Raw genomic sequence first — 27,588 nt, forward strand, 5'->3', positions numbered from 1 at the left:
AAATATACTCATCTAGTTTGTTACACTTTTTAAATGATAAAAAATAAATAAAATAAAATAAAATAAAAACAGATATTTAGAGGGAGGAAAACCTTAAAAATAAAAAATAAAAAAAACCAAGCAAAGTTTGCTGCCGTTGATACATGGAGTTAAGAGGGCGATGGTCACTTGAAGGTTCTGAACTTGGTTGTGGGCGAACAACGCTGATGATAGGGATGAGAAAGTTGCAGAGAGAGTCCGTCGTATACAAGAGAGGAGAGTTTTGATTCAGTGTGGTAATGATTAATTAGATCGTAAAGGGTTATTTAATCATATGGTTAAATTTAGTGGTACATGGGTGATGGACTTGGTAGAGCCCTCACCCTAGAAGCCACCTAGTATATATAATATATCTATCTATTAAATACACCACCTCAACGTTACACGTATGAGAACGATTCACATAGTTTGACGGAAGTCTGTAACTTGCACTCATTTAAGCACCTTTCTGTGGCAGAGTTTCAAATGCTGAAACTGTGTTTTCAAATCTTATACGATGTAATGGAGCACCACTTTGCTTAATAGCGCATGCTGTCTTTTCTTCAAGGGGGCAGCGGGCTTTAAGCATGGAGAATACATGGTTATTTAATCTCCTTGCTTTTTTCGTTGCCTCTAATAAGGCTTCCCATCCCTGTTAAAGCAAAAGTAAATGCAATCAATAACCAGCACAAATGATACATAATCATAAAATTCTAGAAATGAGAGAAAAACAAGTTATGATATTATTTCTGATGAAAATGAAAATGATTTTCATTCCGTGGTTTCAGTTATTACTATAAGGAGGACAATAATTTTATTAATATAATACATTATGCTTATGTAAAGCAGTGAAAAAATATTTTGGCTCAACCGGGAGATGTAATAAAACCTGAACAGCAAAGTGAGAGTTCTTTTGTGTTTGCACGACAGATGCAGCTTCCACTTCTGCGATATTGAGGATCTGATACGAGAAGTCAAAGAGCTCAAAATGTAGCTGTTGCCCAAGCAAATAAATTATGGTGCAGCCCCCCCAAGCAACTGAATCTCCTAGTCTTTCAGGACTACTTGATTGTACTTGGGCAGACTCTTCCAAGTATCCCTACGTACCTCAAGCAAAAGCACGTGTCAAAAGAAAATTGAGAGATAAAAAAGAAAGAAAAGAACACTAGCAAATTCATTAATGAATTGGACCAAATCTTACAAAGTGGTTCAAGTTAATTTTTGGTTTACACATGAAGCCAAATAGAGAAGAGTTCTGTAATTGATGTATATCCTTTGACATTATAGTGTAAATAATTAAATGCAAGAGCTGCAGAGGGTTGCTACTTACAATTTGGAGACCACTGTATATCCGGTAGAAATCTTTTGAAATTGTAATGTCAATGAAGCCTGTCTTGGGCGCAGCACTCCATTTACTACAATATTTATCTAATGCAGCACTTGTGAAAGCAAGCGCATACTCCAGAACACTTCCAGTATTCAAGTTAGCCTTATATAAAAGATCTGTAATAAAAGAGACAATGCCTGAACAATTAATAAAATTATAAAATATCATAAAAGTAAATGTATAAAAGACATAACATCATAAAAGTAAATGTATAGAAGACACAACACGGAGATCTCTAGAAGCAGTGACAAAGAAAAAGGGAGAACGGGCTCTAAATCACAAACCCAGTATAAAACACGACGGACCATGAATGATGCAACAAAAAAAAAAATGAAAACAAACTTTTCAAAATAACAAGTATATTTAGCACTACAATTTTAACATTTCTCATCAGGATCATCAATTAGCTTCCTCCGTGGCTAATTCTTTTAACATGCACTTTGAGATAATAACATATAAGTGAGTATTGAAGCTGCAGTGTAAAACTCACAATATAGACGGCAATCATAATAGACGACAAACTGCGTCCCCATCACTAGACACAAATAGAATACAATGAAAAAGAATAGTTTTATTTGTTTGTTTAATAACTTCTTTATAATTTGGGTAGTAAATTATAACTTATGGGTGGAAAGAAGAAACAAAGACGAAGAAAAACATGTGAAAGTCAAATTGACATGCTTTGTCTGAAACATATACTTTCATTTTCATGATCGCTATAGTACTATCAGAGCAACCAAGAACTAAGAAGTAATGGCAATTCATTTTTCGAGTGAATATCTGATAGCTCACTTTTGACATAAAGTGATTCCACTTTCAATTTTTCACAATCATCGAATATGCTTAGAGCAGCTATGTGTACTGCAGAATGCTAATATTATACTAATTTCAGTTATAGATTTTTTTCTTTACATTATTTCAATACTTCCATGACTCTATCGTTCTGAAATACCTGAATGCCATTATATTTCCTATTGTTACAATCTAAGCTTGTTCTCAACTTTATTTTAACATCAAAGATCTGGACCTTTTATTTAGCCAGTGATCAAGCCAAGCTAACAAAGGAAATAAGAACAGACATACAATATCACACCTGCAGCTTCTGCTTGTTTTGACATGATGTGGAAAGAAGCAGGTGATGGGCAACCGGGGTATGAAACCATTGCAGCAGCTGTAGATTTAAAGAGACTGACAACAGGGCTATCTCCACCATCTTGAGAAGGTAATATTTGTCCATCTGCTCCAGGAAGCAAGCCCAGCCAGGGAGCAGTTTGCATGAAATTCATTGTATCTGTTTCTCTCTGTCAAGAATACAAAATATAGTAACTATTACTCACAAACCAAAGTAGTGAACAGGAAAATGTCAATAACCTACAGCAAAGGAGAGTGAGATTATCCTCCCCCCTCCTTAGGCAACAAAATCACCATTGTGTAAAATGTTGATATCCTTGTAAGATTTATGTTTGGAGTTTGATGATGATCACTGGTTGACTGACATGAGATCTCCTTTAGCTAAAATTCATTAAAATCCTATGCAAGAGGTTCCAAACTCCCTAAATAGCTCTAACTGTGTCTCTATCTATTATCGGATAAAGTTTGTGCACTACTTTGGGGTGGTCCAAAGCAACATGTTTTAAAACAGTCTTTTTTACTATTATACTTCTCACTCACATATCTTCCTGCAAAGCACAAGTTCTTCTATTACTACCTAGATGACTTTGCACTGTCCATTTATTTAAAGTTTCTGACTAAATAAGGATGATTCAACTGCAAACATAAAGGTTTCTTTTCAATCATAATAAGTATCAAACGTTTCTAGGGTTTCAAGTTTCAATACTTGTCTAATTTTTGTTGGTACTTTATATCCTATATGCAACAACTAAACCCTTTTTCTCTCTAGAAGGAGCCAGCTTGGACCAAATACCTACATAGTGTCTTTTCCTAAATCATGTCTAATAATATATCATTTAACTTTGTTGGAAACAAAAAACTAATTAATGTTTCACTTTCCTGGACCTCTTTAATGCTCCACTTCCCAAATAGTTTAAATTCATTGTATAGCAAGTAGAACAAGTTCAATGGATCTTAGGAAGTAGAGCTGGCTTTTGGGATGAGATCCAAGCCCATTCACCATGGTATCAGAGCTTGTCGAATTCAAGGGACACCTACCTATCCACGCGCCAAGCCCAAAAGTGTTGGGCGTGAGGGGGGTGTATTGGGAATAACCCAAGTCCCACATCGGATAGATAAGACTCTTGATAAGAGTTTATAAAGAGGAAGCACTCCAAATCTTATGAACCGGTTGTGTAAGAATGAGTTAGGCCCCAATTTCAACAAACTTCGTATGCTATAAGTGGCACGTTTAGTTTGTTTTAACCCGTCAGGTTTCTTTTAAGGCTCTGTTTGTTTAACAAAAATTTAAGAGTGGCTCGTTTAGTTTGTTTTAACCCATCTGGTTTCTTTTAAGGCTCTGTTTGTTTAACAAATTATTTTCAAAACAGTTACCTTCAAAAAACATATTTATTCAGTTCAACTTACGACCATTACAATAAATAAATTGATAAAAGCATTAGATTACCCACCAACACAATATCTAGAAGCCCCATCCAATATAATACACTGCCAATCTCTTTTATACCGTGAAGAACCTCGGCTTTCAGCTCCAATTTTGTCTCCCAGTTAAGATGTTCTTTAACAAGTCTTACACAACCTGTGTAGAAACAATAAAATAATTAATTAATTGGATTTGACCATGCATCTATGTTCCTGATTCATTAGTACTTATAATTTGTCAGAAAATACTATTTGTAACAAGCATGAACTATAGCTGTCTCGATAAATTTCCAGCAAAATCTTACGGCACTTAGACAATGACAACACCTTATACCATTAGGTGGTTTCAGTGCTCTGAGATATTGAAAATTGTCCCTCAATCCCCCCATCAATGACAGTGGCATTTTTTTAACTCAAATAAAGGACAAGGTAAAACATGCTACTACTGATAGTGATTAATACTCCGTCTCGCATTAACTTTCGTTTAAGGTTATGCACACATCTTAAGAAAATGAATACTAACACTATTTGCCAAAAAAAATAATGTGGTAGAACTAAATGTCCTTGTAATCTCATTTATAATAAACTACACTTGTAAGCATTCAGACATACGTAAATTTCAGAATAAAGGTTAAAACAGTGAAAGGAAAAATGTCATGTACCTGTCACGCCTCCATCAAAAGGAAGAAGGCCGATTGATTTTGGCATGGATTCTTGTAATCCTGTTATCATTGGTTCAAGCAAAGTAATCTAGGAATAACACACCTTACATTGTTAGAAAGCACAACTATATTTATTATAAAATCAACAAAAAGAGACATGCACAAACTATATGCAACCAGTATGGCTGCCATTCTCTAAATGAAAATTAGTTCCCCAATATTGTTAAAAAAGTTAGAACTTTTAGTTAACATCATTGTGGAATCTATATATCAGAAAATTCATATAGTATATCCTCACTCATTTCTCATATTCTTAGCATATGTGTGAATTGACCAACACATTAGACATTGCAGTATGGTTAAAATTTCACATTCATTCATATCCTGAAAAGTTTTGGCACTTCAATATTTGTTCAATAAAAACTTGCCATAATCTTCTCATTGCTTCTGATTTATTTTCATAAGTTCTCCTAAGCTCAAACAACATTGCACTAAGTAACTTGTTATTAGAAAAGCCTCAGGATGTCTAGTAAGTGTTACTAAGCCAAGATCTCTGTAAATCTACTAGCACTAATTCACTCTCCAGACGTCTAGTCCTGGGCGTGATGGAGGGGGTATTGAGATCCTTATTATTCCACCCACATTAGTCCATACTTCAGATATTCAATCATGAATGTGATGCAGTATTTTGACAGTCCCAAATCTACTAAAGATATGGCTTTGGAAGTTCTTATAAGGTTAGGGTATTCCTTGCCTATTAAGCCAATTTTGTGAGGATGACTTAGGCTTGAGCCCAAATTCAAAGAATATCGATACCAACAAGGGTCTGTTAGATGCTACTACAGAAGATAATATACCAATCCTTAAACAAAGAAACAAACCATGATATATAAGGAAATATCGAAAACAATCTTCAGATTATCTACATTACTCTAAAATAAAATCAAGATATTATCACATGTTTTAACATATTATACTGTTTAGGAGGTTGTCAAAGAAAACATATTATACCGTTTAGGAGGTTTTCAAAGAAAATCAAATATCATGCAATAAACTTGTTGAAAATTTGGAGCCTAACTCATCCTTACAAAACCGGTCTGTTAGATGCTACTACAAAAGATAATATACCAATCCTTAAACAAAGAAACAAACCATGATATATAAGGAAATATCGAAAAAAATCTTCAGATTATCTACATTACTCTAAAATAAAATCAAGATATTATCACATGTATTAACATATTATACTGTTTCGGAGGTTTTCAAAGAAAATCAAATATCATGCAATAAACTTGTTGAAAATTTGGAGCCTAACTCATCCTTACAAAACCGGCTTGTAAGGTGAGGAGTGTGTCCTCTTTATAAACTCTGATCAAGCTTCCTATCTAACCAATGTGGGACTAAATCCACCCCCTCAAAGACAAGCCAACATAAGGCAACTAGGGGCAGATCGCAATTAAGGTGGCACACCCCCTCACGCTCGGGGCGGGATTTCCAACAAAACTTATTAAAAATTTAAGATATTGTCAACAAAAAAAATAAAATTAAGATAAATAATAGTATACCTTGTTTGATATATGATCAAGAAGGGCTCTAATAAGCCAGGGTAAAGAGCGGGATCCCAAAAGTCGAACGATAGAAAACATATGAGGTATTCCAAAGAATCCGCTATGCAGTCGCGCAAAACTTTGATGTGCAGAATTTAAATCCTATTATTACATATAGTGAGCTAATGAGATTCGAGAAATTGTATTTACCCAGAAAACAATAACATACATATACACACAAACTATTCATCTCTCACCACAAATGGGTGGAAAAAAACAAAACCACCCATGAAACCTAAATAGCCTCAGCTCTCTCTCTCTCTCTCTCTCTCTCTCTCTCTCTCTCTCTCCCCTGCACTCTCTTCCCTACGCCGCTAGGGTTTGGGGAGCTTCAATCGTGAAATCACAAGATTCATCAAATGCTAATAGAATTCCTTCTAATCTCATCTTCTCTTGTTATTCTCTTTTCTTTTAGCACTTGTAACTAAATCTTTATTTAGAGAAGTATGAATCTGATTCTAATGTCTCCATATTTTACCTCAATTCAAATTTACCTTTCTAAATTGAGTGGCTGTTTTTATGCTTAATTCTCTTATTGGGTTGGCCACCTAAAAATTTATCTTATGCTTGATTGGAAAATTGGTACTTGAGGCAAATCACCACAATTGTTGAGATCCTAGGAATAAAACTTCATCATTGTGTGAACTTATGAATTCCCAAGCCTAATGCTTGTTTGAATCAGAAATGCCTCAGGAATTAGGGTTCTTGATTTTAAAGAAAAGAATTAAAAATCGAGAAATTGGTGCTAGCCTGAATTGTGAATTTGATCTTCAATTAATGGGTTTCTCTAGAATAAATAGTTGAATCGAAATACAAATGAAGATTGAAAGGATTCTAACCATCACCATTTTGTATGTTGATTATTTGAATTCATTAGTGTTTTTGTACTTAATTCTTTAAAATGCAAATTCTTTCATTATTTTCAGTTTCCAAATCAGATTTCAGATTCAGATAGTGGCTACTTGGTGAGTTAATAATTAAAATACAATCCCTTTAGGACAATACTTTTATTCACCACTTATAACTTGATTTGACTTGGCACACTTGCCTATTATTTATCACTGACTAGCCTGGGTCCCAACAGTGTACACATGCATATGATCTAAAATTGAAATATGTGTATGTAATATGTTTATTTATCACTGACTAGTCTTGATTGAATACCTCAAGACTTTTCAAAAATGACAAAGAGTCTTGATTGAATACCACAAGACTTTTTTTAAGTTGCAAAAAGTCTTGATTGAATACCACAAGACTTTTTCATAATTAAAAAGTCTTTTAAAATCCCATAGAATACTAATCCAATACATCCCCCTAAGTAAGCCATTAACACTATTTGCAATGCATTTTACAAAGATTGGAAAATGGCAGTAAGAGGATGCTTACTTGAGTACCACAATAAAAACTAGGCTTAGCAGAGGGTATGGAGGGCTTTTGAACAGGAACTGTCTTTGATGATCTGATAAAACGTTGAGTAGTATTGCAGAGGATGAAATTTGGCAAAAAGTCACTTTGCATCTCAGACCAAATCTAGCATACCCAAAAGTTGATCAATAAATGTAGGAGTATCATTCAACTAACGGGTTTGATGTGAGCATTTAATACAAAATAACATAAATTTAATTTCAATACAAGATGTTGTGTAATGCTAATGAGCAGAGAACAAAGAGAGACATCAAATTGAAGCACACATTTAGAGTTCAAAAGGAAAAACCTGTGAGGCCAGTCGGCTAGAAAATGACACAAGGGAGATGTTCTCTTGCATCTCATTCAACATGAGACTAAAAGAGTCTACAGAAAGATCTATTGACAGTAGTTCATGAGAATGTTTTAAGACATCCAACAACTTCTCTAATTCCTGAAATAAATAGTCAGAGTATTATTTTAGTATAACAAATAAAAAATTCATGATTACATGCAAAGGAATTAGTAAAGGTAAAATGACTAACCACTATGGCACACAGATCTTGACATTCAAAACGATCAAACAGAAACTCAATATTTTCACGGAAAATTTTATTTATCCGTTCAGTTATCAAACTTCGCAAGTTGATCATCCTTCCAAGTAGCTGCATATCAACAACAAAACAATTAATCACATGGGAGAGTAATTGTAACTCACTTAAATTCTCTAATAATGATATCCAGCAGAACTTGAGTGAAAGAAAAATAGAGACAGAGAGATCTTATAAATGAAAGGAGAGTACACCGTGAAACTATTAGTTCATAAATAATGTTAAGTATCAATCTTAATCATAATATTCATAAGCATTTTCTTAAACAGTCTCCATTAGTTTGCGGCAGGTTGCGTCCGGACTTTGTGATGACATAACGTGCTTTTCATGCTTCTAACACCAGAACTTTATCAACTCAAGAAACTGGAGTTACACTGAAACAATATTTAAAACTCAACCAACGAAGAAAACATATTTCTTCTCTCAGATGACAACTTTTGAGATCCTAGATATCTAGAAACAACTTCGAGCCTTGGATAGTCCAAGATAGGCTAGATGGGCCTACTTGGGGTAATAAAATTATCTCCATGCCTGTTTTTTTCTCAATTCACAAGACTCCAAACCTAAGACATTGCCACTCTAACCAACAAGCAACAGTAACCAAAAGATTTTAACAAAACCAACTGATAATCATCAGTATAATATTACATTTTTGCGGAAGAATGTTTGAACAACTTATCCCTTTCCATTGGTAACACACTAGCAAATGCTAACATGATACTCCCTCCGGTCCTTTTTATAAGAGACAATTTGAGACTTTCTTTTGGTCCTTTTTATAAGAAACACTCTTTAAATTTAAACTTTATCAAATATACAATTCCATTTAAAACCTTATTAAATAAACACCGAATAGTATCCCTGTGAGCTTAGCTCAGTTGGTAGGGATATTGCATTTTATATGCAGGGGCCGAGGTTCGAACCCCGGACACTCCACTTCTCCACAATTTAATTGTGTGAGCTCTAGCCACTAGGCTACTTGACCAAAAAAAAAAAATAAACACCGAATAACCCTTTTCAATACAATTGCATTAGTAAGATAACTATTCCCCATGTTAAATTGTTTGGCACCGAGACCAATCGGTTAATATAGCATATTATGATTAGCTATTCTTGAATTAAATTGACGAACAGAGACGTCAATTTTTATGACTAGCTGGGTGATTGAGTCATTGGAATTAAGTAAGTATAATTGGTGTTATTGGTTACAAGAACATTAACTATAGGATTAAATTTATTGCTTATAAAAAAAAAGGAGTACATTAATTATAGGTACAGTAGTTTAGTCAAGGGATAGTTTTTAAATAAAAAATAAGTTTAGAATTAATAATAGAAAAACTCCTTTCTTTGGTCTGTGTGAATCTCCCAATTTGTCTCTTATAAAAAGAACCGGAGGGAGTAATAGAGTTAAGCTTCTTCACTTTGAGCAGGCATCAGTCAAGTGTTTTACATTCTAAACGGACAAAATATAAAGATGAGCATAGTAGCATAATACTTGTGTAATTATGTTTTTTAATCTCCCCATTATTTCCTCACCCTGGACACTTAAAATGAAAGTTGACTTATCCAAAAATTGTTGAGCAGGTTAGACCCAGGTTATATTTCAAAGCATCAAATCACGGAAGAGAAACATTATGATAATGTAATCCACTAACCTTCACCCTAGTCATTTTTAGCAGCATATTGAGCCTCATAGGCTGCACAGCGTACTTTTCTGCATTTTCTGAGGCAAAGAGAAAGGTAGGATCAAGCAATTCACTGCATGATTGCGGCATCCATCAATAGGAAAGGTTAGTACGAGGAGTATCAAAAGAAAAGCTTGATAAGACAGAAAAATGACAGACCTTGCTGCCCAACTTTTGTAATATGTGAAAATGGTTTCGCACAATCTGGCAACAAATATGTCAAAACAATGATCCACCTATAAAAAAAAAGGTAAACAGAACATTTGATCAATAGAGAGAGCCCATGATAGGAAACAAGTATTCAGAGCTGAAATTGTATTAACATTAAAGTTCACTCTGCCACTGATATCAAAAAGAGAAGGTTTGATTATTATTTTTTTATGCAAGGTATGATTTATAAGGAACTGCTAATTAGAAAATTAAATGAAAGCAGAGACATAAAAATGTGCTCTTCAGGGGTCCTGCTTCCTTCCGTATCAGACATTATACTGCTTCGTGAAATTCACCACGCAATCATCTAGCACTAAGCTCAGAGTGTGTAATACCTCAGCCTCAATTTCATCATAGAGAAACCGTTGCTTCAGCAACACCAAGGCTTGCTGAGCTGAATCATTATAGATGTCAAATGGCATCAGAACACTTTCAAGAAGACCAGAGTTTGGCGACTCAAGTACACAATCCACCAACATCCAGGGAAGAGAGCATTCAATGGGAAACTACAGGAAACAAATTAATTAATTTTAGCCTATCATAATTTGATGGTTTGAATCAATTGCAACTAAAAGTGAAAGGTCAAAATGCAATGCAATATGTTGCAAGTATCTAGGAAATTTGCAACTGCTCCTATTTAAAAGAGTTCTTTGGTCACAATATAGATTTTCAAATTCAAATATTGTGTGGTAATAAGTAATAAGTGTTACCTGAATGACTCGTGAAGACTCTAAATAAAATTCTCTAAACCATAAGAAACCAAGATCTGTCAAGGTGGCAACAGTCACTGCAAGCATCACCACCCAAGTCAATTACACCGGAGGATGCAAAAAAGCAATGGTGCAAAGCACTCTATATTATTTAATTGTTTCAAATGGTAGAGAGTGCAACTCTTTCAGGATTTCCTTCATTCTAATACATTTCTTCTCTAGTCAGAGAAAATAAAATCTTCTGGGATACTTTCTAAAAGAATCGGCGGCATGATGGCCTCTCATTTGGTAGACCTCGGTATAATAATCAGTGAATATATAATGTAATGTGACTGTAAAATCACAAGCACAAAATGAGTTTGGATGCTTTAAAACGAGCAATCATAATTTTCTACTACTCATGAAAGGAGCAAAAAAATTTGAGGGAGGCCTATAATTTTTCATAACTAGAATTATTAGAATGCGGCCAAAAAGCAAAACCTTGTTCATTCATTTTCCTAATTAAGAAAGTGAGATGTCAGCTTAATGTTGCATTCCACTATTCTTTACACATCCATTTGCCCTCTCAACCCAATGATTTATAGTTTTGTATTGGATGTTTTAACATTGGTAAAAGTCGAAGGATTTCATAAACACACGAATGATATTAGGCATCTGTCAGCCCCACTGCATGTATGTACCATTTCAATTTCAGGGTGTTCGACTAGCAACCCACTCATTAAATCAGATAAAAAGAAGAAAAAGAATGAGGGGGTAGAAAAGCCCTGTCGGAAGAAGCTCACTGTGAAGCCATGTATATTTTGGTGACCAAATATTAATCACTAACACAGATATAACACAATGTAATGACTCCAAACTAGCTCACTAATATATGAGAGGAATTACTGACAGTAGAAGTGGATATCAAGACAGAGGAGGGGGCTGTCAGTGAAGATATTTAATCTATCAATGGAGAATGATCCCAAAGGACAAGTTTTTGGAGTAAAATTGATGCTAGGGTCAATCTAAGACATCATTACCTGAGTAGTCTAAAATATGCAGGAAAAAACCAAGCTTGTAAAAAAATGTCTCCAGCTGTTTTAAATCATTAACCGGGACTTCTGAGCCACTATTACCAAAAAGTCCGCCTGGTCTCCTAAGGTTACCACCGGAAACCACCTCATATATTAAGAACTGCAGACAGTGCACCTGTATTGAAGACATTGGTTAAGCAATTATAATGTGCGAAGTACAAACCACAAATTTATACATATCAACAGAAATAATTCATAAAGCAGCTCGAGCCTAGATATGTCAAATCTTTGCCAGCAATTTTTGATAAGCTTCTCCGTAAAAAAATCATCAGGGAAGGCCCTCTAAATCATCAGAGTACAATGTACGTGAATACACAAGAAAATTTGTCCAAAAGACCTGAGTTTGAAAAAAGTAATTACAAAAACAAATTTTTTTTTTTCATAATCATATGTAAATGTCTACCTACATTGCATGCCCACCATAAACAATGTTGGTACTTGGTTCAACATATCAGACCAAAAGCATGCATGAACCTCTTTATGCATATTTATTTTCTATCAAAGCATAGTAAGTCCATGTGCTAGTTCAACAAAACATATGCGCAAATGGCACAGTTCAATAAATAGCTTTGACGCTTTGAGCTCTTAACAATTCACTTCTAAGCATACCAATGGTAACAAGTTACTACAACACAGACTAAAGGAGAACAGAAAATAATGCAGACCTGAGCAGCAGTCGGGGCAACTGCCCTTGGATAAAATATGTTTGCTTTGCTTTCTTCACCTCCATGCTGTGAGGACTGTAACTCAGATTCTGACTTGTTTGTATTAGCCATCCAATCAGCTGAAAGGGTCCTCATATCAGAAAGAATCCTGAAAATCCACATTTGGGTAATTGATAGGTGCAATCTAAAAGAGTTGAAGCAAAAAAGATAAAGTTCAGCGACCCCGTATCAATCAAGTATATGTAAGGAGGAAGTCTAACAAGGGAATAAAGTAGGGAAGTTTGTAACTGTCGGTACTATAACAGAAATGGTTAGTTAGGAAGGTAGTTAGGGGGAGTAATCCTATAAATAGCAGAGTTGTTTGTAGAATAATTACTTTGCTCGAACAGAAGTGAATTGGGAGGTTTCAGGTTCCTATAATAATCTGTAAATAGTTCACATTGCTATGCAACAAATTTCCAATCTAGCACAGAGGGAAATTCCCTACTGTGCCATTGTTCTTGATAATTCCCTGGTACTAGTTCTATGAACTGGTAGGGCAGCCAGTGCCCAAACCTCCCGCATATGCATGGTCCAGAAAGGGGTCCCACCATTTGGTGTATTGTATGCAGTTTTACCCTGTTATTTACACAAGAGGCTGTTTCCAGGACTTGAACCCATGACCTTTCAGACACATGATAACAACTTTACCGTTGCGCCAAGGCTCCCCCTAGTTCTATCAACTGGTATCAGAGGAAAATCAGTACTATATGATGCAGACATTCAATTGTGGAGCTGATTTACTGGAATTTTCCTCATCATTTAATTGAAGAAATAGAATGCAACCTAAAAACTTTATCCAGAAGTTAAGGAACTTAGTTAATTCAAAAAAGGATTGAATATGGTGTTTAAAAATAAAACTCAACCTTTACCAAAAAGGTGAAACCAGTAACACTAATTACTCTTCCAATAAAAAAAAAACACTAATAACTCTGCCCATACTTATTAAATCTACATAAGAAAGAGAAAAGGTTTACTTGATCAACAAAATTCGTTACAATCACTTCACATAAAAAGAATAATCCGTTCACATATGTGCAAGTGCGAGCAGCATGCAACTTACATCAGCTCAAACGAGCATTTGATTATTTAAAACTGAAACTCTCTCCTGGATCTGTTACGTCTTTCCGAATGTCTATTTCAGTTTCATACCAAAAATAAAGCACACCCCTTTTATTGAAAGGGAACTCCCTCCAATCATTCAATCTTCTTTGTTCTCAGATATCAAAAGAACTAACATAGATTATAATGACTGCACATTTTGGCTAAATTTTTACACGAAAAACTTTTCTGCAAAAAGGTCCTTGCAGGCTGAAACTCTTCGATTATAAATATTCTAGAAATAAAATAGGCCAATCCAAACACTAAATTTTGCCTGTATTGCTAAAATAGTGGCAGATTAATGCTAGTTGTCTTATTTATGTTATTTTATTTACACAAGATTGTACTACAGGCTCTACAGTCTACATAGTCCATACATTTAGATAAATAAGACGAAACATGAGGAATTATTCACTTGTGTAGTATCAACAGAAAGGGTTTTCTCTTTTAATCCCAGTTAATTCTACAAAAGTGAAATTGTATTTTGAAGCCAACTATCATCAATTTGCATTCTGAAGATATTTCACATTTGATTCTGATCGAGAAGAATTATGTTCTCATGACACAGTCAAAGAGCACATCTTCAGAACCTCTATCAATCATTTGTCCAAGGAGCATATCAAGTTACAAAATTAACAAGTTTATACCACGCAACTGAAATTAGAATCCTACCTAGAGAGATCTTTCTTCTTTCTGAAGGTTGTCCGCAACATAGAAGCTAATGTGTTTTGGACAAAATCTTGGACCTCAGCATGTATTGTTTCCCATAAAGCATCGGCAACCAGTGTATCACACCGCTGCATCATAGAACCAACACTCTTTATGCAGCTCACAAGTTCGACCAGTGCTTTCCTTTCTTCTGCACTGTAATTATATCGTACTACCTACAAGCAAAGAATAGTGTTTATGTTATTATATAATATTTTTTAATATTTTAATAAGAAACAATTCAAGGTACACTTTAAGTGGTACAGTGGCAACTTTTAACTAAATAAAACCTAGCAACAATAACCTAGTTCATGTTTGTGCATGATTCTTTTTTTGAAGAAGCCAAACTAGCCCACCGAAATTGGCACCGGGGAAAATTGAACCTGAGACCTTCGGAGGAGCACACTCCAAGGTCCCAAGCCAACACCACCAGACCAACCCAAGTGGGTTCAGATGAGTTTAAGTGATACATGGTTCAGATTCATGCGGATGATGTGGAAACGCAAATGGATAATTCAAGTTTAACATGATTGAAGTGACAAGGAGTATCAAAATCACTGTAAGCACGTTCTATTTTAGAATTGCTCTTTTAACATTTACAGTTAATTGTTCCATACGAATAAAAAATGATGGAAATATTGGGTAGTATGAGAATACCTAATTTTGATGGGGGCAATGGAAATACAAATTCAGTTGATTTAAGTTTGATGGGGAAAAGTTACAGGCGGTATCAACACCACTATAAATACAAATTGCAATGTCAGAATTGCTCTTTGACATGAATAGTAAATTATTTTATACAAATAAAAAAAATCAAGGCAGAGCAGCACCGTAGTGCCTGTACCAGATTAGAACACTGATTATACATCACAGCCAGTGAAAACAAGCAATTATTGGGCTACAAAAAGAATGAGAAGAAAAAAGCACAAGATAATAGAAGATGAAAATAATTAGAAGATTTGATCATTCCTTACCTTTTCGTAGTCAGAAAAAGATGGGGATGCATCCTTGCATGGTCGAGAAAATTTCCATGCACATTGTTCCCAAATGCGTGCAGTCCATCTGCTCAATAATTGAAAACCTTCAACAATCATATCATACATGTTCCCTTTGACCTCTTTGCTCCAATCAACATCAGAACCATCGGTGGACTTCAACAACAACAGCTGCAAAAACAGTGTTAGATAACAAACTCACGCAGGCTTTAAATGGCATGAAACAATACGTATAAGATTTCAGGGAGAACTTTTCCTATGCAGAGCAGGGGGCATTACCTGATTCATTGCTGAAGCAAAACGAATTGTGAAATCATCATGCTCAGCACGAACAGCTCCAATATGATTGACAATTAGATAATGTCTCTGATACGTGTCTCATGTCAAGGTTACTTTCTTAAGACAAAGAAGGTAGATGCTTCATACATTTATGCAAATTAAAAGCTTCAGAAGTAAAGGGTTTCTCCATAATCGAAATTCCATAATTAAATTTAACTATAAATTAATCTAATTATCCAAATGCATCATGTGTTGTGAGAACATATATTAAACCTATCAAGTTTTCCACACTATCTAGCCACAAAAAGCACAAAATTTTGCAGGAAGAGAAAAACTATTGCACCAAATTTTCAATGCTGAGACAACCGATACGGTTTTCAACAAATGTATTATTCAATTCTGGCTAAAATACAATATAATAAAATTTTCAATGATCAGTGTTTTAGTTCCCCTCAATATATATAATCAGGCCGTTAATTTATTGCTAAATTCTGCTAAACCGAATGTACATATATGAGAACTTTATCTTGAGGTTGTTTCATACAAAAGCTCTTTCTGTCTCATCTCTCTCTGCATCTTCATTTTCTATTATTTTTCTTCACTTTCTCATTCTCATTTCGAACAGAATTCATCAACCAGAAGTAGAAAGAACTACAGAGCACCCTCCTTGCATTGTTTAACTCGAAAGAACAAAAAGCATGCAATTTGTTATCCTGAAGTATATGTCACAGTCACAATCCATCTATTTGTGGTGAAAGTGACAACAAGTAATATTTGTTCATAACAAAGGTCAAGGAAATGAAATATTGGCTCAATAATACCAAATATTAGCACCAAATTTTCAGTTAAAACAAAAAACAATTTAGAGGATATTCTTGTGCTTCACGAGGTGGAAGCTCGTGAGGTGCTGCAAGGGTGAGAAGGCGAGTTTGGGAAGAAAATTTTGGGAAATATGTTGATAGTTCCTTCATTATCGCAGCTGGAGAGAGATGCAAATCTGGAAAAGCAGGAATAACTGCTTCGTTCTGTATAAGATAAACAGATCTCAATTTCCAGTCAACAAAGAAGAATTCAGTGCATGAAATGTAAAGTTCTTCAGGTAATTCAATAGCACCATCTTTTCTTAACCCAGTAGATATAAATTATAATTTATCATTAAGCATATATATAACAGTACCTTAAATATATTGATCAGTCTGTTGATTTTTACCCTCTTGTACAGAGACTCGCTGTCTTTTTCTGAAGATGTCACTAGGACAACAAGAACAGGCAAAACACGCAAAAGAATGTGGCGCTCCGGAAAGAGAAGTGCAAAGTCCAATTCCAAGGACTCTACAGCAAATACTATAAGAACTTGAAGAATGTCTTCTACACTAATTCAAGTCAAGGAATTGAATAAGAAATAGAAGAGGGGGTATACAAAAATTAAAGTTAAAAATGGTGATACACATACAAGTAAAAATTGAGTCGGTGTGATAAAACAACAAGATTATTTGCACAGACAGTATTCAAAGACAAAACCCAAGAAGTAAAATTTAGATTAAAAATTATTCTAATCAGCTAGATTTCCTCCAACTTGGTTTAGATTGAAAACATGAATAGATCAGTTTCTTCATTTCCTAGCTCTGAGTGTCGAACCAACTCCGCTTGTTTCTTTTGAATGAAAGTATATATGCATTAAGGAGAAAGTCCGTTGATATCCTACACTCTTTCTCAAAACTAAAATTTCAACATAAACTAGCACTCAAATCTTCTTCCCAATAGACCATTTTATCTGTCAGATGGAATCAGTTCCCACGATCATCCTAAGCAAAGATAACTTCTATCCAAGAAGAAATAATAAATAAAGAAACAATTACAATTAAACCAGAAAAGTGGAAATGATGGTAGCCATGTGGATTGTGGAAAGGGAAAAAATGTGAAGTAGATATACAGGATACTTATTTACACGGAACATCTCAACATGCAAATTCAACAAAATAGCCCATCTAGTGCTCAAGAAAATCTGCACATGCAATGATAAAGAAAGGTCAATAATCCATTTTTGCCAGGATTTTCAATCAAAATAAAATGTAAATGAAGATTATGGAAAATCAAACAATAAATAATAAATGTACATATTTCTGAATTTCAAACACTGGGAAATTTCAATGATTATGCACCTGTAAATCGTCTAATTCCTCCCTCATTGAATCAGTATCTTGCCACTGACCACTAACTTGTGTGAAAGTCCTGACAAAGTGGGGAGAAGCAACATGAATGCATGAGAAACTTCATTAAGTAAATGAGAAAATTTAAAATATTCAAAATTTATGTCTTCCTTATTTTCAATCTCTCAAACCAGACACAGAACTAATTTTTTATCATACAGAGAAAAACTGAAAGAAACTGAATTTAACAAAACAGTGTAACAAAGTTTATGTCTTCCTTATTTTCATTCTCTCAAACCAAACACAGAATTAATCTATCATCTTAAAGTACAAAGAAAACTGACAGAAACTGAATTTAACAAAACAGTGTAACTTTACTGGAGAATATGGATGCCTAATACTTTTTATATTGTATGTCAAACTAAAGTAGCTAGGAATGTCATGCAACCCTCATGCACTCTTGGTCATGCAGTTTTATAAGAAGGTGATATTATCAACTGTATGCCCATTTAGTTTCTTCAATGACATTTTGGTCACCACATACATAGTACCCAATCAGACACTTTCGTCTGAAAATCTCGTAGTCAACACTAGCTTGTTATTCCTATAGTATATAATATTTAACATTTTAGGTGAGGCAAAAAGTTAGATCCCTAAAGTGCCTCAATTTGAAGTAGGTGTTCCAATCAACAAAGCATTGGATCGAATGTACTACAGAAGTTACATTCAGGAACAACATTGATAAATGGAGAAAATCTCTGCTCATTAATTTACATGTTAAACAACAGACTCCTAAAAGCGGCATTAATATAAAAGGATTCAAAGAAGGAACAAAAGAAAGACATAACAAACAGAACCTGAAAGTAAAGTTGAAGATCCGCTACATGAAGATAAAGTAACATAGGCAGAAACTAAATGCATACCTTTTGTACCATGAAAAGTCATTAGGTATGCTTGCCTTGGCATTTTTAAGATGGTCAAGTTGCACCAGAACATCAAACAACTTCAACATAGACCTAGAGTCAAGAATAAAGCTATTAAATAAATAAATAAATAAAAGTGACAAAAACAACAAAATAAGCATTATAACACACCAAAGATGAGATATTGTAGGCCCATTAATGCGCCGCTCAGGCCTAGAAAAACGTTGCATGTCAGTCGCTAACTGCATAAAAAAAAGACATGAATGAATTTACTTAACATGCTAAATGTCTGAATCAAATTAAGTTTCTGAAAAATAAAAAAGAGGATCATACAATATGTAAAACACAACCCGTACTTTTGAGGAAGCCGATGCTTGCCATCGCTGAATTTCACGCAAACGACTCATTTCCAAATCCAGAACTTGGTATGTTTCCAAATATAAGTCAGCTTGGCTTTGCTTCATAGAATCAGGAAGCTGTCCCATTGTGGCAAAATGCACAAGTTATAGGAGAATCTATAAACATATGGAAACATGAAATGGATTTCTTTTTTTTTAAGGGAATGAAAATGTATTTCTGATAGGGTCATTTTAATATTATCAAATATATCAATAGACCAAAAATTTATTTTGAAAATGAATGCATGCAAGATATCATGTTGCATACTTGCATTAAGCAAAGCTATCATTTACTTATGAAGCTTCAACTACTTGATTTCATTCACTATCCCAAAAATATAGGTTTGACATTAGAACTCTGTGCATGGACTATCCAACAAATTTGCCTTTTCAAAATGCAAAGTAGACATTTCATGTGAAACTGGCATACAATCGCGGTAACTTCAGATTTAGTGCCAGGAAAATTCAAATATAATCGGCCAAATTACACTAGAAGTCCTTTAAGTTTTCGGTTTGTAACACATTGGTCCTTTTAGTTATTTTAATTTCATATTCTTCCTTTAACTCTTCAACAATTTGCACTCTTATCCTTGTGGTGGTTAGTTGATGATATGGCAAGTACACATCACTAGAAAAAGTAATTTTTTATTCAAATCCAGCAAACTCATCCATCTTCATCCTCTTCCTTTCATCTTCTTCATAATCTTCATCTTCTTCCTTCCATTTTCATCATCAAACCCAGAAAATTATAATCTCCATATTAAAAAAATATAAAAATTCAACTTCTCTCTTCATTTATTATGTTTACAATCCATAATAAATTACTTTTCTGCTGATGGGTACTTGCCATGTCATCAATTAACAACACAAGAATAATAGTGCAAATGGTTGAAGAGTTAAAGGATGAATATGAAACTAAAATAACTAAAAGGACCAATGTGTTACAAACCACAACTTAAAAGGACTGCTAGTGTAATTTGGCCAATATAATATGTACTTCATGTCTAAAAGTAACCCTTTCCCTTCTGAAAATATTTCCTCATTAACCAGTAAAACAGCATATTTTATGTCCATTGACTGGCTTTAACTACCGATAGATGATAGAAATATTACCTGAGGAAGTGCTTTGACACAACTACGATATGTGTAAAGCACCGATGCCATCTCCTTTCCCTCTTGGGTAAGAGAACTCTGCATTTTGTATAGCAAAAGCAGTCAAAATTTTCATCAGACGGGTTAAACAACAAAAATATCCCAAGAGCAAGCATCATACCAGCTGATTGAGAGCTTTCGTATCCTCTGACAGAGATAGTCTGTATGCCGCAACATCACAATATTCTACACAAAAAAAAAAAAGACGGCATTAGATAGCAATTACCAATAACTCTGCATCTTTCAAGCAAAACTCAAAAGACTCCGACATTATTTTCAAGTAAATTTACAGCGCAATCTCAAATTAGCGGCATATCTGGAGAATAATAGTTGAACTATGGAATAGGAAGTTACCTATTGGACTCTCTGTTGCACCTCTCTCAGTTGATACCCACACTCCAGGTCCTTGCACCTCTGGTTGCTCATCCTACATAATTAATGAACAAAATACAAATCACATGAAAAATTACCTTGCATATACCGAAATAAGAACTTCAAGTTCCTGCAATGCGTTATTTTGCAAATACAGACTGTTTGGATACACAACTTATTTTGCAGCTTACAGCATAAGTGCTTATCATATAAGCGCTTATGTATCAGCTAGTTTTGTAATAAAACATGAAATAAAGTCAAAATGTTTTAGTATAACCTTTAAGCTATTTTCATGATCTATCATGGAGAGCTTATGAAAATAGATTATGAAAATTTCATAACTTATTTTCATAAGTTCTTCCAAACAGTCTCATAAGTGCTTATGCCAATACGCAATCCTAAGTGATTATTAGATTACTAAACATTTCTATGATTAGAATTAACGCAAATTAAGGAAATAGATTATGAGAATAAGCTAAACCTTTTAAGCTGTTCTTATAATCTATCCTGGAGAGCTTATGAGTATAAGCTGAAAATAGTTTATGAAAATGTCATAACTTATTTTCGTAAGTTCTTCCAAACAGTCTCATAAATGCTTATGTCAATACTGAATCAAATGTTCTTTCAAATCTATGAATTTACACTTAATAATAATAATTAGATTACTAAACATTTCCATAATTAGAATTAACGCGAATTTAGGGAATAATTGACCGAATCAGACCAAACCGTTGCAAAGAAAAAGGAACGATCCAAAAGCGCATTTGAAATTTGGTAGCAAATGAAATGAGAAAAATGTAGCAGAAATTGGATACCTCGAGCGAGAATGTGGAGAGAGCTGCAATGGCTTCTTCAACGGGAACTGCCATAACAGAATCTTCTAGAAATATTGAAGGAAAACGAAAGTGCGAAGCATAGAAAGAAGAAGAAGAAAAAGATCAACTACAATTGCTTTGTTTCTCTCTCTCCACTTTCCCTCTCTAGTTGGTAGAGTCTTCATTTGCAAGATTGAGCAGGTACAACTTCTGTGTTGACTATAATGCCCTCCTTCTTTGCTCTATTTTCCATTTCTGCTACTTACTATGAGGGAAGGTGGTGATTTTAAAATTTCTTTTGTATTAAGCTAATCTTCCCTGATTTGCTTTGAACCTAAGCTAAAATAATTAGTACATGATGATGATTCTAAAATAACAAAGTTTTCAAGAAAATAAATATTAGTACATGATTTACATCCTTACTTTTACCGTACAAAAATTTTTATGAATATTCTTCGCTCTTTGTTTGAGTGTTCATTTATTTTGCAAAAGCAAAAATTATTCATGAATATTTTTTAAGATATCATTTTTTTTTTTTGAAAGAAAATATATCATTGTTTTTATCACGTGCAAAAGTCATTTACAAATTCGAGTCTACCAAGATATATTAAAAAAAAAAGAAATTGAGTCTACCAAGATGTTCTTCTCAAGATTTTCAAAGGTTAAATATTTTTCATTAAAACAAGCTCAAAATGCATTATAAAAATGTGATTCTAGTTTCTTTCTTCAACTAGATTTTTTTTCAAAGATAAAATAACAATATTGCTCAATTATACCAATTACCTAAAAAAAAATATTATTTAAGTGTTTTTAAAGATACTCTAAAATTCTTTGCTAAATTAAGTAAGATTTTGTCTTCAACCTATACTTGAATATTTATTTTTTCGTTCTACAACTAGTTACAATAAAGTCTGTTGTTTATTAGCAACACAAAATTGATTGTCCATCCCAATCTAGAGCAACTGCATATGAGTGTTGATGTAGATCTTAAAGGTGTTCTTGAATGTGATGACAAGGATAATAGCATGGTGTTTCTTTTCTATGATAACTCTAACGAGTTTTGATCTTCGTTCTTGGAATGTCAAATTTTATATACGCTAAAGAAAGGTGTTCGTTTGAAGGAAAATCATTGGAGATTTTTTTTACTTGTAATAGGAGTTTAAAATTTGACATGCTTGTGTTTCTCAATGTAACTGTTCATTTTATCTTAGATTATTTATTTTTCTTTCTTTGAAATGACAATCCTTATTTTAGACCTTATATTATGATATTAAATTTTGATGAAATAACAACAAAATCGAGCATGCCTAAAAAAGTTAGAAGAGATTCTCATGATATCAGTTGTAACATGCAAATTATTAGATGGGAAAAGTCGCGAGTTCAACTTAATCTTTTTGTGTGGTTAGATTTAGGAGCGTGTGTTCAATATGGGTTTTGACCAAGTGTGAACCAAGTTTGTGGAAAAGAAGGGTTGTGAAAGTAAGGGTGAAAACAATGAGTGTGATAAAAAGTGTCTCGAACGATGATCTTTTTAGTGTTTTCCACAAAAATTAAGGCTTATGGTTTTGGCTTGAGTTTGACTAAATTGAAAAGCATGAACGTAATCTCGATATGTAAATCCATGTCAACGTATTTCCTCAATGCTCATGTACTTTCAATTAGAAAGGCTCAAGTCATGGTTATAAGTCTTCCCTTTTGCAGAAACACAAAAGATAGTCATTCAAAACACTAAAGCTCATAGAAGCTGAATCTTTTTCCGTCATACATATTGGTGGTTCCACCCTTACTTTCACAATTTTTTTCACAAACTTGAACCATACTTGGTCAAAACTCATATGGTAAGCACATATTTCTCAATATCATCCAACAAATAGATTGAGTACCTGTTTGGCATAGCGTTTTCCCATCTCAAACGGCGGTTTAAAAGCTGAAACGTGGTTTCAACATTTTCTTAGGTGTTTGGATAACTGCAAACGGGATTCTACCAAACGTGGTTCTAGCCCCCAACGCCCGTTTATGAAAAGCTAGAAAATGAAGCTTTTGCGGCAACTCAACGCCAGTTTGGAATTTAATTTATGGTGACAAATTGGAAATTCCCTAATTACCCATGACTTGTTTTCTATTACCGTGTTCCTTTCAACAGCACAAGCCACATTGATATTGTTTAATTTCTCAATTTCTCAATTGTAAGGACAAATAAGATTTTCGTTTCATTACAGTGATGATTTATACAGATTTTTTTTTCTACATTTCAGACCAATGAATATTCTTTAGTTGCTCAGCATTCTTGAACCTCTCGTTTTTCTTACTCGGTGCTTTTATGGAGTTTGATTCTTTTATTTGATTTGAGAAGACAATGGATAGTGGGCTAATGGATAAAGACTCAATCCTTTTTATTTACTTTTTCATAAAAATGTCAATTTTAAAACAAAAGAGTTGAAACTTATTAATGAGTTTTCTTAGGGAATTTATTAGTTATAATAATAATAATTACAACCCATTTTAGTAATATTTTAAAATTAATTTTAAATTGTTACCTAAAATGGTAAATATATATTAATTATAACTCTTATAATTATTTTAAAATTGAATTTTTGAAACAATAATAATCCAGTTATGACAATTAAAATTTAAAAGGGTGCTTTAAAAAAAATCAATTACAAGGATAACTAGGTCATTACACATTCAAAATCAATTTTGATTCAAACTATCCAAACAACATCAACTTATAAAAATCACTTTTAAACAAGTTTATCCAAACATAATCAATTCTCCTCAAACCCACTTTTAACAAAAATCAATTCTCTCAAACTCAATTCTATCAAAATTAATTTTCGCAACCGCCATACCAAACACACCGAGTTGAACCAGTGACTTTTTCCCATTTGAAAATTCTCATGTTACAACTAATATCATGACAATCTCTTTTAACTTATTTAGAAACTCTCGATATTGTTTTATTTCATTCTCAAATTAAATGTCATTATATAAGGCAAACAATAAAGATTATATTTTCTTAAATAAATGTGTGTGAGAGAGAGGAGTATAGTCGTAAGATCTTTGAACTTTTTGAACTTTGAACATTTATAGTTATATAATAACAATGATTTTATTGACGAGGTTGTGACCGATATAAATCAAGAAACTTAAAGTAGCAAATCTTTTTATTCAATTGTCATATAATTCTTTAATTTGGAAACTTGGAACTATCGACGTATTTCTTTTACTTCTAAATTTGAAAAATAGTTTGAAAATGATTTTTGAATAGCATTTTATTGAAATAATATGTCAATATCTTTTTTTAAGGGAAATATGTCAATATCTTATCAATTGATATTCTATATTTTATTCACCGATCTTAAGTTAACTTTAAGCATAATGCACTAGAAATTCTATAAAAGAAACAAATGAGATTTTTTTTACCTCTCTAAGAACACATTTCCCTTTTTACATTTTACCTCATTGCTACAATTAAAAGGATTTGATTTGATTTTACTACATTTAATTTGGAAAATGAGGAAAAATGCTAAAGGGCAAATGGTTTCTCGTTTCTCACATCACATCTAACAAAATATCATACTCCCTCCGTATTTAAATATAAGCAAATTTTACTTTTTAGATTCATTCATTTAATGATATATGTTGTCCATATTATGAACCACATACATCATTAAATAAATGAACATAAAAAATCAATTTTGCTTATATTAAAAAACAGAGGGAGTATCATTATAAATTAATAGAAGGTAACCGAATCTCACTTTAAGTCGTACTAAAAATTTATAGTCTTAAAGTTGAATAGACTTAAAGTTGATTTATGAGTCGGTGAATAACATATAGAAACATTATAAATTAAATGGTGATTTTTAGCATTATAAAGTGGTATTTTCTCTTCAAAATTATAATTGGGAAACAAATCACCATTTTTGGGTCAGAAATCACCATCTTAGGAGTAAAAATTATAATTTGGGACCAAAATTGTAACAAATGTGATATTTAGGGAAAAAAAAAAGGTGAATTCTAAGGTGATGGCTCTATCAAATCCCTCACCGATGCATCACTATAAACAACAATTAAGATCATTAGATTAATCAAGTCCACATATCCTATTCTACATTACATATATTAGATTATCCCTCTATATATTTACCACCCAGCCTCTTCATGCTCCTTTTCTATTCTCACACTGAAACCACCCATGGGAATATCCATGAACAACAAGGTCCATTGTTTTTGTTTATTTTTCTTGCAAATATTTATTTGATTTTCTCTTTTAATTGATTATCTTAATTTTGAAGAATTATGATTCATAACACAGTTATCACACCATTTTATCAAATTTGCTTAAGATAATTTCATGTCTAAGCACTCTTTCTAGGGCCATTTTCAATCTTCGTTGTTTTTTATTTTGGTTTACTAGTTTCTTTTCTTCATGAAACGGGAAGTTTTAAATTTTTACAAGCAACACAATTCTTAGGGGGTATATTGGATTAGGATTTTAAAAGACTATTTTAATAAAAAAAATCTTCAAGATTTTAAAATATTGTGTGAGATTGTATTGATTCTGTGAGATTTTAAAAGACTTTTTATGTAAAAGACTTCATACACTCAAGATTTTAAATGATTTATCACACTGACTTTCAAGGATTTTATGGAATTTTAAAATTTCAAAGAATTCAATGAATTTTTGGGAAAAAAAAGAACAAACTTGCAAGCGTGAATGATAAAAATAATGAATAATTAAATTCTAGCGTTTGAATAAAGAAAAATAAAATCAATAAAAAATTCTTTTACTATTAAAATTTTAAGAATTTTATAAGATTTTAAGGGATTAAAAAACACTCTAACACATTATTCTCAATACACATTTTTTATTTGTTAAAAATGTTATTCCCACAAAATTCAATTGTACATATTTAAAATTATGCCAGCACTTACAAATCTTTCAGAAATATATATTGTGTCAGCCCTTACAAATCGGTCGAGTTTACACGAATTTATCGAGTGTTAACTCAGTCAAACTCGTCAAACCTTCTAATTTTACCAGAAACTGAGTTTACCTCAGAGTTAACACGATTTTGGTACCTAAAAACGTAAACTCGGTAATATTCTCAATACAATTTTTTAATTTTTTATGAGAAAGAGAGAGGGAGAGAGGGGGGATGAGAGAGAGAGAGAGAGAGAGAGAGAGAGAGAGAGAGAAATGAGAGAATGGGAAGGGGGAGGGGAGAAACAGAGACAGAAGGGAGAAGAAAGAGATAATAAATTTTAAAAGAAAAACAATATCATCTTATAGGATTTTTTTTGTTATGCGGACTAATGGGTTACCTGCGGCCCGTTCGGGCTATCCCAAACGGGTACCGGGCTAAAAAGCCCTATTAAAATTCGGGCTCAATATTTTAGGCCCAAGCCCTATATTTATTCGGGCTAAACGAGTCTGCCCATACGGCCCGGCCCGTTTTGACAGCTCTAGTCTTTACTATAAATCATTAAATCATATACATCATTTGATGAATCAAATATAAATCTAAAATGTCAATTTTTATTTATAATAGTGACCGAAGGAGTATGGGTCCCACACAAGTTTCTTTCTCCCCCAAACTGAGAAGAAACCCAAGAGAGCACTAATATCCTATTGTTTTCCTATTATACCCTTCTGTCAATTTAGTTAATTTTGTTTGTGACATTTTAGTTTTTTTTTCCATCGTTAACTTTAATCTGAAAGTGAGTTTTAAAAAAATGCAGTGTTAGTTTTTTTTTGTTATGTAATCGTAACCTTTTTCTTTTTTATACTATCATATTTTATAGACCGTATTTTGCTATTTTGGAAATTATGTCCATACTGATTTATAATTTTTTTTAGGGTATTGTTAACGAGTGCTCCGATGACACTTTTTAAGGAGGATTCCAAAAGAAGAAATTATTTTATAAAAAAGTCAAATATTTTGATTTTCGATGCATTGATTACACATATTTTTATGATAAATTACTATTTAAAAGCATTAACTAGTGCCCCTGTCAACATTTCTTTTTTTTTTTTTTTATATATATTTCATTGTTTACTTTTTTTCTTT

At 33.1% G+C, this 27,588-nt stretch overlaps 1 protein-coding gene across 2 annotated transcripts; it reads right to left on the minus strand.

Moving 5' to 3' along the window:
* Positions 1–260: 260 nt before the first annotated feature.
* On the minus strand, positions 261–21,759 carry LOC11434213 (protein PIR). Of its 2 annotated transcripts, XM_024771397.2 has the most exons (30): positions 21,515–21,751; positions 20,682–20,754; positions 20,449–20,513; positions 20,289–20,366; positions 19,134–19,253; positions 18,949–19,019; positions 18,778–18,870; positions 17,867–17,936; positions 17,645–17,709; positions 16,882–17,077; positions 16,578–16,729; positions 15,705–15,798; positions 15,405–15,596; positions 14,395–14,606; positions 12,583–12,730; positions 11,864–12,032; positions 10,845–10,921; positions 10,470–10,640; positions 10,084–10,160; positions 9,895–9,997; positions 8,177–8,296; positions 7,942–8,085; positions 7,614–7,757; positions 6,186–6,329; positions 4,621–4,708; positions 3,988–4,115; positions 2,499–2,706; positions 1,349–1,521; positions 908–1,117; positions 261–670 (listed from the first exon to the last, which is right to left on the minus strand). In XM_024771397.2, the coding sequence occupies exons 1-30, from the start codon at positions 21,566–21,568 to the stop codon at positions 476–478; spliced, it is 3,834 nt and encodes a 1,277-aa protein (XP_024627165.1). In that variant the 5' UTR covers positions 21,569–21,751; the 3' UTR covers positions 261–475. The 2 variants fall into 2 exon arrangements, with proteins under 2 accessions (XP_024627165.1, XP_039683990.1); XM_039828056.1 differs by lacking the exons at positions 261–670; positions 908–1,117 and having other exon boundaries at positions 1,387–1,521; positions 2,489–2,706; positions 21,515–21,759.
* Positions 21,760–27,588: the final 5,829 nt, after the last annotated feature.

The sequence above is a fragment of the Medicago truncatula genome, chromosome 7 (genome assembly GCF_003473485.1).
Source record: "Medicago truncatula cultivar Jemalong A17 chromosome 7, MtrunA17r5.0-ANR, whole genome shotgun sequence".
Taxonomy (NCBI): Eukaryota; Viridiplantae; Streptophyta; class Magnoliopsida; order Fabales; family Fabaceae; genus Medicago; species Medicago truncatula.